Source organism: Solanum pennellii, chromosome 2 (assembly GCF_001406875.1).
Source record: "Solanum pennellii chromosome 2, SPENNV200".
Taxonomy (NCBI): Eukaryota; Viridiplantae; Streptophyta; class Magnoliopsida; order Solanales; family Solanaceae; genus Solanum; species Solanum pennellii.
In genome coordinates, this window is record NC_028638.1 from 56,486,652 (window position 1) to 56,505,699 (window position 19,048).

General features: G+C 35.6%; 3 protein-coding genes, 1 long non-coding RNA gene and 1 pseudogene across 6 annotated transcripts; 1 reads left to right on the forward strand and 4 right to left on the reverse strand.

Moving 5' to 3' along the window:
* Positions 1-1,203: 1,203 nt before the first annotated feature.
* On the forward strand, positions 1,204-3,241 carry LOC107011374 (patatin-like protein 2). Of its 2 annotated transcripts, XM_015210852.2 has the most exons (7): positions 1,204-1,478; positions 1,597-1,778; positions 1,888-2,074; positions 2,160-2,321; positions 2,403-2,705; positions 2,805-2,980; positions 3,095-3,241. In XM_015210852.2, the coding sequence occupies exons 1-7, from the start codon at positions 1,338-1,340 to the stop codon at positions 3,150-3,152; spliced, it is 1,209 nt and encodes a 402-aa protein (XP_015066338.1). In that variant the 5' UTR covers positions 1,204-1,337; the 3' UTR covers positions 3,153-3,241. The 2 variants fall into 2 exon arrangements, with proteins under 2 accessions (XP_015066338.1, XP_015066337.1); XM_015210851.2 differs by having other exon boundaries at positions 2,805-3,241.
* Positions 1,770-2,312, reverse strand: LOC114076058. The gene is made up of 2 exons (XR_003576514.1): positions 2,173-2,312; positions 1,770-2,099 (listed from the first exon to the last, which is right to left on the reverse strand). It is a non-coding gene; the product is annotated as an uncharacterized LOC114076058 (long non-coding RNA).
* A 165-nt stretch (positions 3,242-3,406) lies between the features above and the next one.
* LOC107010193 lies at positions 3,407-7,305 on the reverse strand (annotated as a pseudogene).
* A 169-nt stretch (positions 7,306-7,474) lies between these two features.
* On the reverse strand, positions 7,475-16,119 carry LOC107011372. Of its 2 annotated transcripts, none has more exons than XM_027914392.1 (12): positions 15,784-16,118; positions 14,924-15,022; positions 14,328-14,408; positions 14,062-14,171; positions 13,787-13,922; positions 13,249-13,347; positions 11,736-11,841; positions 11,240-11,643; positions 10,962-11,141; positions 10,676-10,873; positions 8,119-8,436; positions 7,475-7,875 (listed from the first exon to the last, which is right to left on the reverse strand). In XM_027914392.1, exons 1-12 carry the CDS (start codon positions 16,075-16,077, stop codon positions 7,783-7,785), a joined length of 2,118 nt encoding a protein of 705 aa, XP_027770193.1. In that variant the 5' UTR covers positions 16,078-16,118; the 3' UTR covers positions 7,475-7,782. The 2 variants fall into 2 exon arrangements, 1 of the variants encoding a protein (XP_027770193.1); XR_003576513.1 differs by lacking the exon at positions 7,475-7,875 and adding an exon at positions 9,651-10,182 and having other exon boundaries at positions 8,300-8,436; positions 15,784-16,119.
* A 566-nt stretch (positions 16,120-16,685) lies between these two features.
* LOC107010194 (patatin-like protein 1) lies at positions 16,686-17,921 on the reverse strand. Its single transcript, XM_027914229.1, has 6 exons — positions 17,749-17,921; positions 17,475-17,649; positions 17,336-17,401; positions 17,193-17,282; positions 16,866-17,041; positions 16,686-16,725 (listed from the first exon to the last, which is right to left on the reverse strand). The coding sequence occupies exons 1-6, from the start codon at positions 17,919-17,921 to the stop codon at positions 16,686-16,688; spliced, it is 720 nt and encodes a 239-aa protein (XP_027770030.1).
* Positions 17,922-19,048: the final 1,127 nt, after the last annotated feature.

Sequence of the window (19,048 nt, forward strand, 5' to 3'; positions counted from 1 at the left end):
AACATCACTATGAGAAAAAATTTAAAAATGTTTTTTTTTTCTTTTTTATATAAGCATTCAAGTAAAAACCTCAAGACAATGTAGGAACGAGTAAGTCCACCAAGATTCTAATCCGCTCTATCCCACATAATTTTCTTAAAAATTCTTTTTACATCGTCTAAAACTATGTAATGATAACTTACCTCAAAATTCAATACCTTCATAACTTTTTTTAAACTATCTTAAAGTTGTTATTAAGTATCAAATATTCTTGCTAATAAAAAATCATTCTAGAGACTTATATTTCACGTTGAACTTAAAGAAAAATGCCTCTTTAAGTATGGATCACTTCGACTTTAATAAATATAATATTTCCTATTATTGAGATCTTTTTATCAATATTTTAAAATATGAAATATTAATTTGAGATATATTTTTAAGGGAAAATGTATCCTTTTTATAAGGGTAAACTAGAATTTAACATAAAGTAAATGCCTTCAAAAACTCTAACGAATCTTAAAGGTCAAAGAACATGAATTAAGTTCATTTTACAAACATTACCTTGGATCAAGTTTTTTCTTTTTAATGCCGCACATGGTTCTATGCTTCAATGAAGGTAAGCGCGGTAAACGTGTGAAATCGTGCGTTTGTTAATAGAAACCAACACATGTCCAACAATTAATCTTCCACGACTTTAAAATTAAATAAATTGGAATTATTAGATGCTGGTACAATTACTTGAACACGACGCTGAAGAAACTAAAAAAAAGAATATTATTACTAGTCCTTTAACTATTACTCCATCTTATCTGCTCTTAGTTTTGTTTTAATTGTTATTTAGATAGAGAAAATATTTTTCAAATACCTTCTAAATATTGTGACTTGCTAACTATTTTAACTTATAATACATTTTATGTATTTCTATGTATGTAATTCTATTTCAAAAAGGTTAAATATCTCTATCAATATTCACACTAAACTTTTTACTTTGAATCAAGCCGAACAAATTGAACAAAAAGTGAGAGTATTACTTCATTTATTAATTAAAACTCAAAACTAAGATATAATTCAATCATCTAATTTGATTGGATGGTGGAACTTTCATCCAAGACGATTCAGCTGAAATTTGTCCATGAACTCTTCAAAGATTAGTTTATATATCCTAGTTGTAATAATCATCGACAAAAACACGTTACTTTTAACATTTATCTCTTCTTTATTTTTTAATAATAATCATCATCATTTAAGACAATGTCTCTATTTATTAGAATCGTCATTAGCATGTGAGATGAACTAATTGTTAAGTCTCTATACATAGGAGTGTTATTTTTACGTGAACTTATCTTTTGGATATTCCGATGGAAAACTCAGCTGCAGGTGGAGTAGCAATGCCGCCTCCTAACAAAGGGAAGCTAATAACCATTCTCTCCATCGATGGAGGAGGAATTAGAGGAATCATTCCCGGGGTTATCCTTGCATATCTTGAATCACAACTTCAGGTCATTTTTACTTATTTGGCTGTGCATACCTACATTAGTTTTAGTCTACAAGTTGAATTCACGATCAACTTTAAATCATAGATCTGTCACTCACTGAATATATTGGTTATGCTTGCAGGAATTGGATGGTGAAGATGCAAGAATCGCGGATTATTTTGACTTGATAGCAGGAACAAGCACGGGCGGCCTTGTAACAGCCATGTTAGCTGCACCAAACAAAGCTAAACGCCCTCTTTATGCTGCCAAAGATATTACCCCTTTCTATCTTGAGCACTCCCCCAAAATCTTTCATCAGATTGGGTAAACCATGCTACCTAAATTTTTTTTATACATATAGTTCTTGATTTTTCTTTTTGGTTATTAGACCACACCCTTAAAATACACATCTCTTGATTTTGGATTTTTGCAGTGGACCATTTGGTGGGGCGATAAATCTAACAAAAATGTTGAACAGACCAAAATATGATGGGAAGTATCTTCACACACTTATAAAGGGACTCCTAGGAGGTACCAGGTTGCATGATACCTTAACTGCCGTCGTAATCCCAACTTTTGACATCAAGGAACTTCAGCCTGTCATCTTCAGCTCATATGAGGTGTCTTCTATACCCCTTAATAGTACTGTAAATCATAAAAAAAAAATAAAAAAAATTGTAAAGTGAAATTAACCATTCTCTGTAGACAAAATCAAAACCTGTTTTGGATGCGGAACTAGCGGACATTTGCATTGGTACCTCGGCAGCGCCAACATTTCTACCTGCCCATAGTTTCAAGACCAAGGATGCTCAAAATAATGAAAATGAATTCAACCTAATTGATGGTGGTGTGGCTGCTAATAACCCGGTAAATAAATATATAAATTCTTGAAAGATCAGTACATTACAGTAGAAAATCCGGTAATATATGTATTGATGAATATTTTAGACATTGATCGCAATTGGTGAGGTGACAAAGCAAGTACTGATGAAGCATGAAGACTTATTTCCTATCAAGCCCATGGATTATGGTCGTTTTCTAGTGATCTCACTGGGGACAGGCAATGCAAAGAACGAGGGAAAATACAATGCTAAAATGGCTTCGAAATGGGGATTACTTAGCTGGCTAACTCATGACAACTCCACACCAATCATTGAAGCTTTTAATCAAGCAAGCGCTGATATGGTTGATTATCACAACTTTGTGGTTTTCAAAGCTCTTCAATCGGATGATCAATACCTCCGAATCCAGGTATATATCTATCACACTGAATAGACAAGTTATAACAATTTATTTGCCTTATTTTTTCAGAAATATTAATTAATCTCGTCTGCTGTTTGATACTACCAGGATGACACTTTGACAGGGAACTTGGCCTCAGTTGATATAGCGACAAAGGAAAACTTACAAGGCCTTGTTAAGGTAGGAGAGCAGTTGCTGGACAAACCAACTTCCAAGATAAACTTAGATAAAGGAGTTTATGAAGCAGTTGAGAACGGAGGAACCAACAAGGAAGCTCTTCGAAGGTACATACACTTGTCTATCACATTTGTAGACGTTCAACGTTCATTATATATAAACAACTGAGGAAATAGTACTACCATGAGTACTGATCATTGCCTCATTTTGAAATGTTGCAGGTTCGCAAAGATACTTTCAGACGAGAGAAAGTTCCGCCAGTCCAATGCCGGCCAGTAGCCGGTTGGTCTAAATGGAATTGTATTGTCATCCATTTCTGTGTATTATTTGTTTCAGTTAAATAATATTCCTACTTAGCTATTTCTTTTTATGATTTCATAGTACTTTCATATATATATATATATATATATAAAGTCGATCCACTTGGGGGACTCCAAAAACAAAGTTAACAAATATAGACACAAACTGCAAAAAAACACTGCATCTGTAAACACGTTATAAACTGAAGTAATCTCTAAGAATTGTAAGAGAAATTAGATTCTTAAGTGAGTAATTTCACATAATTAAGTACCTGGGTAATTCACGCCATACAAAACCAAGTCTAAAGTAAAAATCAAATATAAAGTTGCAAACATAAAAATGACAAGGTAGCTGTTTGTGGTACCCCTATTTTTGAAAAATACAAAAAGAATTGCTGCTGCTTCAGAAATTCGGGTCTGAAGTTGGGCTCTGGCGAATGGGCCTAGAACGTCGTCATATGCTTTGACATATCACCGCCCAGAAGAGAAATTATGAGCTGGGGCATCAGCTATTTAATATACAAAATTGAGATACTATCACCCAATCATCCTATTTTAAGTAACACAGATGAACAAGGTCATGCAGTAAATAACGTCAGCAGACAATGTCCCAAGCTGTGGAATTAATCCTCCCTTGCATAATAAGCTTTCTAAGATTTACAGACAAGTGCTTCAGTAAAAATCATTTCGATTTTTTTTATCAGAAACCCTTGCTCCCGCAATCTTGACAACAGGGTGATCCTTTGGTTGGATAAGTTTCAAAGCTGGATGAACCCTCAGATCACCCATTAACTACTTTTGGTTAACATCCACAACTCACTAAGTCTACATCAATGTAGGGAGGGATGACATCCGCTGGGCATAGAAACTTTACCGTTCTCTTGATGATATTCAAATATAACCCTACCAAATTGGTTAACCGATAATTATTAGAAATATAACAACATACCCGCTGAAGTCCAACTAGGGCCGATGATTATTAAAAAAAATAAAAATGAAAATAAATAAAGAAAAACAAAAGCGCAAGCAAATAGGAAATGGATATCATCTCACATGTTATCCGTGTTTCCTTTCATCATTTTATCATTCAGCAAGGATTCTTTCTTCTGAAATTGACCATCAATTTTAAGAGAAGCATTAATTATGCAGCTCACTAAGTCATAAGATACAGATTTCATATATTAGCTGAAAGACCAGACGATGTACCCCACAAACAGATCGTGGGCTCATGTTTTTAAGCATTACTAAGAGAGAAATTTATTGAATTGGGCTAACCCTATTTGAAATTAAAGAGCAGCCCGGTGCACTAAGCTCTAGATATTGCACAGGTGCGGGGAGGGCCGGACCACAAGGGTCTATTGTAGGCAGTGTTACTGGCATCTATTTGAATAAAAAGGAAGCATAATAGTGATTAGGTTTACTCTTTACGCCCTATCCTCTACTTTTAGTTGCTCAAATCTCTGTATTTACCTTTTTTGATCAAATGGGAGAAAGGTAAGTTAGACTATCTTGGTTTTAGTCATACATCTGAAGGTATAATGACTTCAGCAGCTGTTATAAACTATCCAATATGAACCTCTACTATATAAGGTGGACAAATTTGACTGTTACCATTCTCAAAAAAAAAGGTGGACAAATTTGAAGTAACTGTAAACATTGTTTAAGAAATGCAGTGAGTTATGTTTCATTAAACAAGTTTATGTCCGTATTTTTTATTTTTATTTTGAAAAAGGTAACTTTATGTCCCGTATTTATCATTATGATTGTCGTTTTTTTTTTGGAGAAGGTAGTGTATTTTATAAATGATCAGCACTCAGAAGTGCTGTTAAAAATCTGCATCTGCAGCAAAAAGGGAACTTCACAAAAATCTAACCCTTCTAGACCTGAAGTGATTCTATTACTTCTGGAATAAATTAGTTTAAGCCTCATCCATTTGTTGCATTTTTTACATCAAAAAAAGAAGAAGAAGCTAACATTTGGATTTTCTCTTCTAAATGTTGTTTTCCATGTCTTGAAAACATCTTCTATTTCTCTCAATCCACACAGTTCACCAAACAGCAGCTGGCGCAGTGTTCCCTTTTGATTGCCTTATTGACTTACTAACAGGTAAGACTTGAGAACACTTTAACCCTAACTCTTCCTCTTTAGAATTCATTGAGTTTCTTCTCAACCGTAATGGAATTCAAAGTTGATGAACCCAAGGCGGAATGACTGGGACCTAACTATATTATTAGAAGATGGCTGCATCAGCTCTTTTACAGAGTGAAAGAGATGACTGAACCATAAATGATAGCGCTGGACATCAACGTCCTAGCCAGATGGCTTTACTACAGTTCTTCACCAATTTTTTTGGCACATCTTTAGAAACGGGATGCTCTAAACTTATAGCAATTCTATACTCCAGGAAGATTTTAGAAGAGCTTCACTGTGCTTAACGAAAGGGAGAACTTAATTAAGAGACTTCAAGCCGATCTGATCGGTAGTTAGTAGTAAATGATTACAAAATCACTTGCTGAAAGACGAAAGAGGGTAATAGTTGCATTGATTTGAAGTAACATCAAATGAGTACCTAGAGAACCAGGAGCTCTAAAAAAACTTGACATAGTGAGGTCTAAGATTGTACTAACTGGAACCTCCTCCTGATTCCTGAACACTAAAATAGGATCTGATCAAAGATGGTTTCAACAGATAATACATTCCATCTAGAGGGTAAGACTGCCGGTGCTGATTAATGAGACACCAGCGGGGTTGTCACAAGACTTAGACAAATAGCAAGAAATAACCAGGTATGTTTCACCTAATTCGGGATTTGAACCCTACCCTCCCATGGCTCCCAATTAAAACAGCTAGACTACACACTTGGGTGAGAAACTTCTAGGTCCATCATAACTATATAATATTAGCATTTAATGAATTCAAGAAAACCAGCCGTTACACCTTAGGATAAAGAACTGATGCAAGTGTAACATATGATAAGCTAAGTTTGAATACATCACTACGCAAACCTACATAGTAAGGAAATTGAAGACTTCATAAAAAAAAAATAAACATGTATTAGCAAGTTACCAGTAGGAAAAAGCAGATGTATCAATTACTCACCTTTCTTCAAACCGGAGCTTCTAAATATAAGAGGAACCCTAACCTTTAGTAAAGCACTTGATGGAGCTCTTTTAAAGGTAACATTACGAGGCGCATCTGAACCAGCTTCCAGATGAACCTGAACATTGAAATAGATAAATCAGTACATAGGCAGCTCTGTTTCCTTAACTACAGCTCCTATGTATAAATGAATTGAAAGCCACTATCTATCTTCATACCAATTCAAAGTAACAAAATCTAATAAATAAAGGGAAAATACCTTTCTGGGCAGAACTCGAGCTTTCTCAATAACGTCAGTAGAGGGTAAACCTCAAGATCAAACAAACTGGATAAGAAATGGGAGTGACCGAGATGGTTAACAAGCTTCCTAATCTGATTAGCCTAAACAGAGATGAGTCTTGTGTTACCACCATGTTGGCCATCCTCTTGTTCAAACACTATGCTGGGTACCTGCCCAGCTTTCCTCTCTTTGACGGCGATGTTCTTTCCCGAAGTGACACGAACAACTGCATGAATAGTTTCTGCGTATTTTGGATCGGGTTTAGGGAAATCATCTAGGTCTGGAAGAACTGCGGTGGCGGCGTGACTGAAGAAACGTAAATGGTAGAGGGATTTGGTCAGCACAATGCGCCGGATCAACATTCTTGTATGTGATCTGATCAGGTCGGAGAGAGTATGCGAGGGGCTTAACGAGGGTTTTGAGTTGAACACATGTTGGCTGCGCAATTTACCCAGGGTGAAATGGAAAAGGTAAATTTCCATGTTCATTTATTTTGATTGATTTACATTCAACTGTTTTTTAAAAAAAAAAAAAATCAAAAAAATGAATAACTAGTACTCCATGTCAGACGAGATAAAATTCAATTATTTGAAATATGTTATTTTGTCATCCACTTTGTTGCTACCACCTGAATGTATGGTGTAATTGCGTTCTACCTTTTCCCAATCCTTTTATCTTTATAATTTTAAATTGGTGGATCTTTAGTAGCATATCGTTCGTTCTGTATATCAGTCAATGAGGCAATATGGCAATACTTTGTTATAAATACATAAAGTGACGTCCTTTGTTTACTTGATCATTCAATTACCTATATACGTTCAACTCGATTTGCAGCTTCAAAGACTTGAGTCGACTAATGTAGACGCACTGCAACAAACATTGCATCAGTAAACCCACGGTAAATAGTAATCAATAAGATTCTCTGCAACTTAAAGAGCATAGAAGTTCAACTTCTTCATCGACTGGATGCTCCGCCAAATAAATATGGCTAAGGAACTGAAGGGTATTTACAGAACACTTTACATAATCAACCCTCTCATCAACTATACTTGACACCCAAAAAACTTCAGGCTATACATTAAGACATTTCCCACCTATTTTTTGTTGTTTTCTTTTACGAGTTATTCCATCCCCTTTCAGCATATAATGAGCCTCACAAGTAAGAATTTATGGCACAATAAAATAATGTAACAAATAAACGAATATTACTGTTTCAGCTATAATTTAGGGGCTATGCAAATATCTGCTGAATGACCGTCTCTGCATTCCCGTTGTACTGTGCAAGGAGGTGAATTGCATCTGCTCTGGGCAATGCCAGAAATTCCTGCACCACATATTCACAAATAAGTAGCTGCTGCACTAAAAAATGACCTGAAAAAGTGGCACATAATGAGAGCACCTAGAAAGTCAACATAATCTGCTGACAAGCAGCACACGGTGACCAGGGGAGATACACATCAATAGAATAGCATCAAGTAGAAGGGCTTCACAACAGGTTCATCGAGATGCAATAACAAGGATAAAGTTAGAAGCAAGCTTAAAAACCAGAAAGGAATAAAAAACTCACCATAACTTTTAGTATTGCAGTTTCATCACATCCAACATCTCTGGCCGATGACTGGGTTGGACTTCCATCTTCCTGTTTCCTATTATTTGAGGAACCAGTAACTTGAGATGATCCATCAGTGCTCATGTCAACATCCAATCTGGAAGCATCTATAATCAATTTGGCACCAACTTCCTTCAGGGCGTCGATCCTCAAGAACCCCTCAAATCGATCTTTACACATTTGAAGTTTGAACCACTCACTGTGTGTATACAGCGTGGCCCTTATGATCTTCATAAGCTGGGGTTCTTCAATACCAAGCCTCCTACCAATAGCAACCTTTGCATGGACAAAATTGTCACAGTAAATTAGGTGAGCCAAGATACTAGAACACGAGATTTTTCATTGATCAATTTGGGCTTTACATATATCAGCCCAATGTTTAAATCAGCTAAATTCGGCGTGTCAAAATGGTCTGAGTGCGGGTTGCACAAGTTGTGCTTTTATGGGCTAATTTTGCCAATCCTAGTGATATGCTAGTGTTTGCCATTAATTATTTTAATTACTATGTAAGTCAGATTTTTATGGAAGTAACATTAACATGCTCCCTAGTTCCTAATTTGTAACTAAACCACAAGTTACTAGATAAATCAAAAAGCATTATTATACAATACCCCATCCCACCCACCCCTCATCCCCCCAAAACACTCATCACCCCTTGCCCCTCCTACAATGAAAAGAACTTGTACAATTCAGAGCAACAACAATATTTTGTTGATTTTTCCAAATATTAATTGGTTATGAAGAACAAGAACTACAATTCCACACCAATGAAGAAAATCAAGAGTACAAACAATTAAAGCAGCATATGGTTAAAAAACAATTAACTTTTTTTTTGTAACATCATAGTCCCACATCGGCTATAGCTGGGGTGTTTGGTTTCTTATATGATCTTTGGGAAATTCTCATGTCGCTCTTGGGGTTGAGTTATGTCGAAGTTCATCTTCTTATCATGGTATCAAAGTCAGGTCCATCTCAACTCTTGGTTTACCCCACGTTGGGCTCCCATATTTTATTCTCCGCAGTCAAATCTTGGGCGCACAAGGGGGTGTTGGAGTCCCCACAGTCCAGATGTCCAATCATGAGCTAGCTTCTAGGGTTCATCTACATTCCTTATCAGCAAAAGGTTATATAAATGAAGCAAAATCTATACCTAGCCTCCTAGAATCCCTGTAAGATTGGAAAGGGTTTTTATTTTGGTTTTCGCTCACTTGTAATTACTACAACATGTCCTTCGAGCTAGCTTGATATATAATACATTACCTTCCTCTTAGACTTTTTTAAATTAATTTGGCAACTCTCTTTAAATTGAAGCAAAAGCCCACCTAAAGAATCAATACTCAGGAAACTGAAGTGAAAAGCTGGGAACGAGAACAAATCAAGTTCTTCCTTGTCCTATTGACATTCATAAAACAACAGTACACTGTTCTTTTCATGGTGTGTTTCTCACTGAACAAGGATAAACCAAAAATATCGCAAAAGATTGGAATTACCTATAGATTAATACATTTTTCCAACATTAAGTTCTCACTCTCTGTTTTTCCTTGTTATAGAGTAGAACCATCCAAGCAGCACTAAGCCTTTAACAAGCCTTTGAAACTGTGTACTGAAAAACAGTAAAACTGTCTATTGAAAATTAGTAAAACAGCTCAAACCAGACTATCACTCATTTAATTCCAGTATCTTTGTGTGAGTAAAGAAGATTTCACGTCACTCGTTCAGAAATAGAGAATCTCATCATTCTTGTTTATGTTTTTTCCACAATCAGTGCCTTCTCTGCGTTCTCTGGGAATCTCTGGTGAGAGAATTTAGCATCCAATTTGAAGCTCGTTGCGCATGGAGTAGCTCAGCATAAACCCCCAATGGCACTATGGGCGTTTATATCTCTAACACATTCCTACACAAATAACCTGGTTCCAAGGTTCACAAAACACCTTGGCAGACCCGATCATTAAGGAGGGTAAGGACAAAGAGTGGGCCTTCTTTGCTCTAACATAGGAGAGCAGGAAGCATAAACTCAATAAGCTGAGAAGTGTAACCAGAGTAGAAGTTAGTGACTCAATTATTTGAGTGAGCCAAAAAATCCAAAACAATAGAATACAGTGACTAGAGAGAACATGGTTCTGAAAAGGAATTTAACAATGTTTTCCTCGGATACCATATGAAGAATATAAGTATTCAAGTGAGAAACAGAAGGCAATGGGTAGAGTACCCCATTACTATTATAACCCCCTCTAGAAACCTTAATACACCTGATGTAGGACGTTCTATATTTCTATCATTAAAATGTTACTTAAACTTCTTTTCTTAGCCTTAACAGCAGACAAACAATGTCATCCAACCTGGGACAAGAGTACTTAAAGCACGGTGCATTCTGGAATCAAGAAACAACGCTCCAGTCTTATATACTACAGATACACAGACAAGGAGATAAAGGGGACATAAGTGTGGGAAAAGATTAGCCAGCAACAGTTCACCTGGGGCCTGTTTTTACCATAAAGAGTGCAGAATGTCATACCTGGAGTGTATTGGCAAGAACACATAAGGGCAAGCGATCATTAAATGCCTCTTCATTAGGTTTGAGCAAAGCTAGCAAAGTCTCCTTCAATGGCTTCAACAGATCAGGATGACTAGAAGCCAAAGGACCCAGAAAAGAACAGGCTACCCTCAGTGCCTGAGTATGATCCCCAGAGCCAACCAGCTTAAAAAATTCAACCTGCCCAGAGGATTATTTTTAAATGCCTTAATGATATAAACATGCTTCTATTGATCTTTGTCCCAAGCAGAAGTTTTAACTTCCATACCTGCTTAAGTTGAAAAAGCAGAGAAGGGTTCTGCAAAAAAAAGTTTGAATCCATCTCATTAATCTCCTCAACAACCTCCTCTGTCATTCCTCTGCTAGCTAATTCCTTCAAGCCCAGCACAAGCTCATGCTTGTCCTCTCTATTCTTCATCATATTCAGGAAGCATGATTTTGGAGAAACCTGTAATTAAAGGTGTCGAAACAATGATTACTTTGAACACTACTCCCGCATCTTTTTTTCTTGTTATATGTTCTACTTTGAAAAACCAAAATACATGCCTGCTGATCTTTCAACATTGTTGTGTCGGCATTAAGATCTTCTCTGCTCCTTTCACTGGTAGGTCCAGACACAAATTCTGTGTTTTCATGTCTCCCCCTCCATCTTTTCCGCTTGTTTGTTTCACCAACTCTAAGACACTTATTTTTCTGCAGAACTTTTTCAAACTGAGGGGTCCCACTGGTACTGCAATCTCCATAACTTGTTTCACTAGGATAACGTTCTTCAGTATCAGTACTTTGAATGCTAGCCAAGTTGGTACTTTCAGGTGATCCCTCCATGATAACTTGAGAAGCAGACGTGTCACTGCCAGAAAGTTTAGTGTTACCGTCCCCAACTTCTGTGGAACAGTTCTTTGATAATTGTCCAGACTCTGATTGATCGTCATTGATACTAAGTTGCATCCCTGGGTAATGGAAAAAATATAAAAGCCAACCTTGAGATACATATTAGCAAACAGAATGTAAGAATGGAAAGTAAAGCTGCTCAGAAAGTTACCAGGAGAATCAACCACACTGAAGTTGACAAAACCCCTATAGACACAATACTCATGAACAAGCTCATCAAACATGGGGTCATCCAATCTTATCCGGCACAGCTCATTCTGCAACAGCAAAGTTACAGGCACAATCTCAACAAAAGTATTTGTGATCTTCTACTATTTGACCTCAAAGCTGTACAATTAACAAGCTAGATCTACCTCATCAGCTAATCAAAGAAAATCTGGAATACTACAAGAAACAGAAAACAACTCAACAAGAATGCAAATGTGTGACGAAATCATCATCAGTCCCATCCTCGAATTTTTTTACTGCGAAAAGCCACTGGTAGCACAAGTAAAGAACTACGGAATGATTTTCCATTTAGTGAAAAGAAAATGAATTATTGTTGAAGCAAAAAAAAAGTCATACAGCCTGATTTGTTGAACAGGTAACTTCAATTTTTTTTGACAATGTAATAAAATTCATTCAAAAAGGGGTAAAAACCAGTGGAAAACAGGATTTTTCATAAGCGATGTCGACATATAATAAGTAAATAATTGATATAATAATATTATATTAATAAAACTGTTTGAAGTGTACTATTAACTTCCTTAGTTTTATCTTAATAACTTATTATTGTGTCGAGTTTCGTTTCGAACAAGTGATTAAATTATTAAAATACAATACAAAGTATATTCTAGTTCAATTGCTCCATTTTTATTCTAATTTAATTAGGAATTGAAGGTTGGAGGTTCGAATCTCAACAATATTAATTTTCATGCAAAAAAATAACTAGAAAAGCCAAAATCAAACAAAAACATGCGCTTATTGAGGCTCGAACTCGGCCAACGAGGAGAATCGTTGCACTCAAGTCGCAGGCCAAACCAACAAGCCAAGGCAGCATATGAGTTTAACGAGTGTCATTTATATTAATTGTAGTAATATTATTTTTTTTTCCAGATTTATATATATATATATATATATACGAAGTAGTGTCGGATAACACCACTAGACATAGGATGGATCCGCCCAAGGCAAAAACTCGATGATCTACACGAAGTACACCACAAAAATAGAAAACCTTACAAAAAGTTTTCTACTAATGACGACCTATCTTCTATACAAACAGAAACATTATGGGTGCATAAAAACGAAATAAGGGGTAAGAGGCTATTCTGTCAAGTACAGGATCCTTCTCTACTCCATCAAAAGCAGATAACTTTAATAACAGCTTCATTTCGAGAAACAGAAAATACCCAAAAATTAGGGGGCTATATAGAGCACCATCAACAATGTTCCCAGCTTCACCAGTATATACTAGACATACATTTTGCATAAATCAATGCAACAGCTGGGTGATGCTGGACGAGGACATCACTGGATTTCAAATTATCATCAGAAAATTGTGGCAGAAATAGTGTGATGTCCAAGCATCTATGAGAAACTCTCCCAGTTTAAAGTAATGTTGCAGATAATTTAGATTTTAGCAAACAGCTACTGTTAAATAGCAAATACTTCAGCATACTAACCTGAAATGCTTGATATAAGTCACCCTTGGCGAATCTCAAGCTATCAATAGCCCCCTGCCTTGTAAGCTCTACCGCATGAGCAAGAGCTTGTATGTCCACCTAATTTCATAAATATTGATGTGACACAATGCCTAGAACATTACAAGAATTTCTAAAGCCTAGTCCCCCAGAAAAAGAAGATACAGCAGTTTTAACTTCAACAAATAATGCACGTTATATTAAGCACCAAAAATCTTACTTCAAAGTAATCAAAAAAATACAGGAATAATTACACCTCAAACCGAAACTAGTTGGCATCTGTAATAGGAATCTTCTAATACCAACCAGTCACCACTCTGATTGGACACATTTTACTCGACCCAATATTTTGTCTATCAAGGCAAATTAGGTACCAGATTTTCTACATTCTCTAAGATCTCCGAAAAATATAATAAAACAACCAAAGAGAATTACCACATTTACAAACCACATTCCTCTTCAGGTTTAATAACCAAAACAATTACATCAGAATAGTAATAGAGTAGCTAAGATTTATAACCTCATCAAATGGAGGTGCTTCATAGGAACTCTCAAGTGGTGTTGCAGGGGGGTCACGGTCCTCAAGAAGTAATCTCTGTGTAAGATCTGATATAGGCGATGGAACTCCCTGACGAAAGCAAAATAATTTGTGTATGCTGCAAAATGATTGTGAAGTTAAATAAGAACAGTAAGAGGACTTGGATCTCTGATGAACGAATCATAAAAAGCCTCCATTTCATTGGGTTTTGAATGAGTATCTAAGCTTGTCATGGATAATCTGGAAGTTGTACCAACCTTATCAAGTACCTCAATGACATTGCAAAAAGAGGATCATACGCACATAAATGAGCCCTTAAAACAGATGACAGCAGTCCAGCAATGTCAATCCTCCTCCTTGGAGACCACTGGGATAGTGAAGTGCAAAGACGTTAGTCACTTCTACTAAAATGAGACATTCAGTATCTTCTTTAACCCAAAAAAAATCTCAATAAACCCCTCTAACTGCTGCCAGATGAACATTTATGGAATTCTTACTCGGGGCCAATGAAATAACCTCTTACCTCACTCACCACTGGAGAATTCTTATCTTCTTCGTCATAAACCAAGGCAAGAAGAATATGCTTAAATTCCTCATATGCTTCCTTAAGATAAAAATTTAAACATTTCATTAGAACCCAAGTGTAAGGAGAACCAAGTAAAGCGAAATGATTTTCATATACGGATCAAGTATACACATAGAAAATTGTTTTTACTAATGAGATTGAGAGAACTCAAATGTACTGTTTTGAAAGTATGGAATTGATGTAATGGGATCCAAAGTGGTGAGAACCTGAGGATAGCGTGCAAGTCACTATCATCTAGCATACCAGTATGTATGGGAAACATGATTTATGACAGAGAACCTAAGATGAGAAATTCCATCCTTGATCCACAAAGAAACACCAGGAATGATCTTGTCAAAACAAATATTATCTATGTGCTGCATAAACATAACTTACAATCTAGTTGAGAAACATACACAACGACAAGTATATATATAAGTTGAGTTGTGATTACAAAAAAATAATTTTAAAAAAATTGTGGTGTTGACAGATCCAAGAGGTATTCACTAGTGTCAATGTTGATAAGGAATTCAAATGAACATGCAGGGACCTACTGGATATGCATCCAACGCACAAGGTGCCAGTGACTCTCGGAGGCAATTAATGGCAGATTCTCGGTCCTCTGTTCCTTTCCTCAAAAGCTCAATAAACCTCTGCATAAAAATCATGGAGACAAGTTTCAAGCATCATCAATTATTTTCTAAGTGAAGCATGGCAAAAAAGTTTGACAAAGCCTCTTCAGATTTTTGAAATCCAAAATGTGTCACCCAGTGATCAATCTCTCACTCAACTCAATAGTTGTGGTTAAGAAAAAAAAAAGCAAAATGGTAGAGAAACACACCAAGTGACTCTTGTCTTAAAGCATAATTAAAGGGGGCACTTCAATGAAGAAATACATAGGGGTTAAGGGAATATGTGTCTCTGCCTGTTACAAGAAAATGTAACAACAAATGAAAAGAACAACTATATCGCCAAGAGTTAGAAGCCCTAGTTAAATGAATTTTAATCAGTTCAAAAACGATTTTGATCTTTAACTTTTCTAATATAGATTATGACTAATTTTATCAAATTAAAATTTATATCTAGTATTTTCTATTAAAATCATCCATAATATTGCTTTAACAATTAAAATATCTCATCTCTATGCCCTTTACAAGAACGAACCGGTGGGGGTTGAAGAACAAAGCGCCCCAACTCAGGTTGTGGCTATATACGTATGCAAGTCAGATAGAAAAGTCTTAAGAAACCAGTAACTCGAAAACGTCATCAGAAGTTGCGTCAATTAATTTTAAATCCTCGCTAAATAAATGGAATTGGTGAGTTAGAGAAACTATGATACTCGAAAGTTCAAAACAGAGAGAATGAATTCACTGTTGTTCCAAGATTTTAAGTCTGGAGACAAACAGCAAGTTACCTGCTTCTGTAAGCAAAAGAGAAGACGATGATCATCAAGAACAAAAGGCGCATGCACACGCAAGAGATCGATAGCGGCATCAATGTCACCAAACTCCACTAAACGTCTGATCTGCCGAATAAGTAATCTTGACTGATAAGAGGAAGAAGATGAAGATGAGGTTGACGAAGACGGCGATAGAGACGTCGATGGCGAAGTTGAAGGAGAACCTGAGTCTTCGATTAGGTTTTCCGATTTGACGAAATCGATAATCAGTGTGTCTAGTGCCTCCCAATTCACCGGTAAAGAATCCATGGATGAAAAGTTTGTTGTTCTAGAAAAGTGGTAAAGATTAAATGGAAACGAAATTTATAAGTTTGACGATTTTATCTTGGGCTGTTGGGCCTGACGTTAAAAAACGACCAAAGCCCCGTTGGTTTTTCAGCAAACGCGGAGATAAAGCCCAATAAATTATAACAGCTACTTTACATATATGGAAACTACATATATACGCTATATATATATTTGAAAATATTTATCACATATTTTATAGCAACACGTTTTTTCCACTACACACATAAGTTATAATGCATTGCATTTTAAATACATATAGTTATTTATACAACACATATAATAAAAATTTTATTCATAGATAATATATTTATTTCTTCATTTTTGAAAACTTATTTTCTTAAAATAAAAATATTTCCTCTATACCAAACAACACCTAAAAACAAAAGTATTTAGATTGTGTTTTATTATTTTTACTCACCTCCACCCTCCCAACACCATTTTTCTCCCCGTCTCTAAAAAAAAATTATATTACATACGTTTATATTTTGTGACACACCTAAATACTGATCAATTAGAATAACAAATTTTGGCTTATTCTACAATTGTTCATGCATTTTTCTCTTCCATTTTTAGTGCGAAGTCTTTTCCTGTGAAAGCAGCTTTGTAAATCTGTTATGAAAAAATACAATGTTAATTATTAATCGAATTGATTATCTAAATATTCTGAAAGTCATACATCTACAAATACTCAAAGTTTCTATTATCATTAGTATTTGGATTATAGATGAATTAATTAATTAGATAGAAACCTGATAAGAGCTTGTTCATTTGTGCCTTCATTCTCAACAGCTTCATTTATGCAGGTTTCAAGATTCATCCTTGAAATAGGCTTTTGCAAGATGTTATTACCAATCTTCACCAGATTCTCCATGCACTTGTTTGTTGCTTTATCAGTCGATGATACATCTCCGCTTAAATAGTCATCCTGACAAAATTAAAAGAGTTCTACTTTAATTCACACTTTTAGTGTCAGATTCACCTGAACTCAATACTTTTGATGCACGACATAAATTTATATATAATATTACAAATTGGGGATGTGGAAAGGGAACAGGGGATTACTATAGTTAGCCTACCAACTCAGCAACTGGGACAGATAGAACTAGATACTTGCCATAATCTAGAACATTTTCCGGCAATAAATTTGCTTTGGCTCCAGTTGGTCTCTATCATTTCCATGACAATCTTTTGTCTTGAACAAGTGAGCAGGTAAATAAACTGGAGCTGACGAAGTACCAATACAGATATCTGATAGTAAAGCATCAAAACCAAGATCCATCTTGGCCTGCATTAGTTAAAATGGAGGAAAACGATTTTTCTTTTTTTAGAAAAACATGTAGTGAGGTAAACTTTAAAACCTCATATGAATAGAAAATTTGGGGCTCAAGTGTTTTGATATCATAAGTGGGAATAAGCAAATGAGTTATAGTTTCGTGCAATCTTCGGTTCCCCAAAATTCCACGGATTAAATTCCTTGGATGCTTGCCGTCATATTTTGGACCCCACAACAATCTTATTAGCGCTACCATTTTACTGCAAATTTGTCAGATTGCGTTATGATGTTAAATTAAAAGTAGGGAGGAGATGGAACAGTTAATAACAACATAAGAAAATAATACTCCATAACTTTACTTGTGCTGTGGAAAAATATTGGGACATTGCTTCTGATAAAATGGAACAATATCCTTAGCAGCATAAAGAGGACGGCCTTGTTGGTTTGGTGCTGTTAACATAGTGGCGATTAGGCCTCCGGTACTACTCCCTGCTATTATTATATCAACGTAATTGTGGGCTTCCATCTCCATGTACCAAACTTTGAATAATTTTGTGTCAATTTCAAAGTTTGATAGAGTTGATAAGCTATGAAGAAGAAAAAATTGTTTTCTGTCAGTTTCAAAGTTTGGCAGAGTAGGTAAGCTAGGAAGAAGAAAAAATTATTTTTTTCATTTGGAGGATAGTGTATTTGTTCTCTATAAAAGAGAGGACAATTCTTCATTCTAAATACACCAAAAAGAATTACAAAGGAGAGAAAGAAGAGTGAGGCATCACAGACGAAAATAATCTGTGAGGAAAAATAGAGAGTTGAGCGATATTGTAGTGAGGTGAAAAAATCAAAAGAGTGTTATTTCTTTTGAATGTGTAGTGATCTTTGGAGTTTTACTCAAACATACAAGTGTAAAATCCTTACTATAGTGATATTCGTTGCTCCTCTCGGGTCGCGATTTTTCCCTTATTTAGAAGGGTTTCACGTAAAATCTTGGTGTCATTATTTTTCTTTTATTCTCGTTGATTAACCGTATTGTTGTGTTCCGCATTTATTGCCTTAATTACCGCAAATATTATTTCTGTTACGGATTTATTCCTAACAATCTGCAAGTCGAGCTTCTTGTCCATCCAACTCCTGCAAGAAAGTGTAATATTGTACATGATTTGTGCAAATGCTCAATGCCTAAAATATGAATTGGTCATACTTGTAACTTTGATTCAAGAAAACTCAATATAGTTCCTGGAATGATTCCCCTAACTCCTCCTCCATCAATGCTCAAAACTGTAATTCTTTCTCCATAACGCTCCATTGCTCTTGCAATTAAATTCCACTATTCGTAATGCTCGATTTAAATTTATTGTCTCTGCATACTGTGTATATATATATAGATGGCACCAAATAACGTATAGTACAAGTAATTTAATTATTGTTAGGACCAAATGCATGTCAATGAGAAGAAAATACTTCCCATTACGTTAAATGATTTCCAATTTTAATCAAGTAAATTAGAAGCTGTGTACGAAGTATTTCAGGTTTTAACAGTAAAATTTGCCAAAATTGCAGAGGTGTGCAAGAAAAACTTGGGAATGGAACAGCTATTAATTGTGAATTTTGTGGTAGATATAAACTCTGGCATTCCACGCTATATATTATAAGTTTCATTGC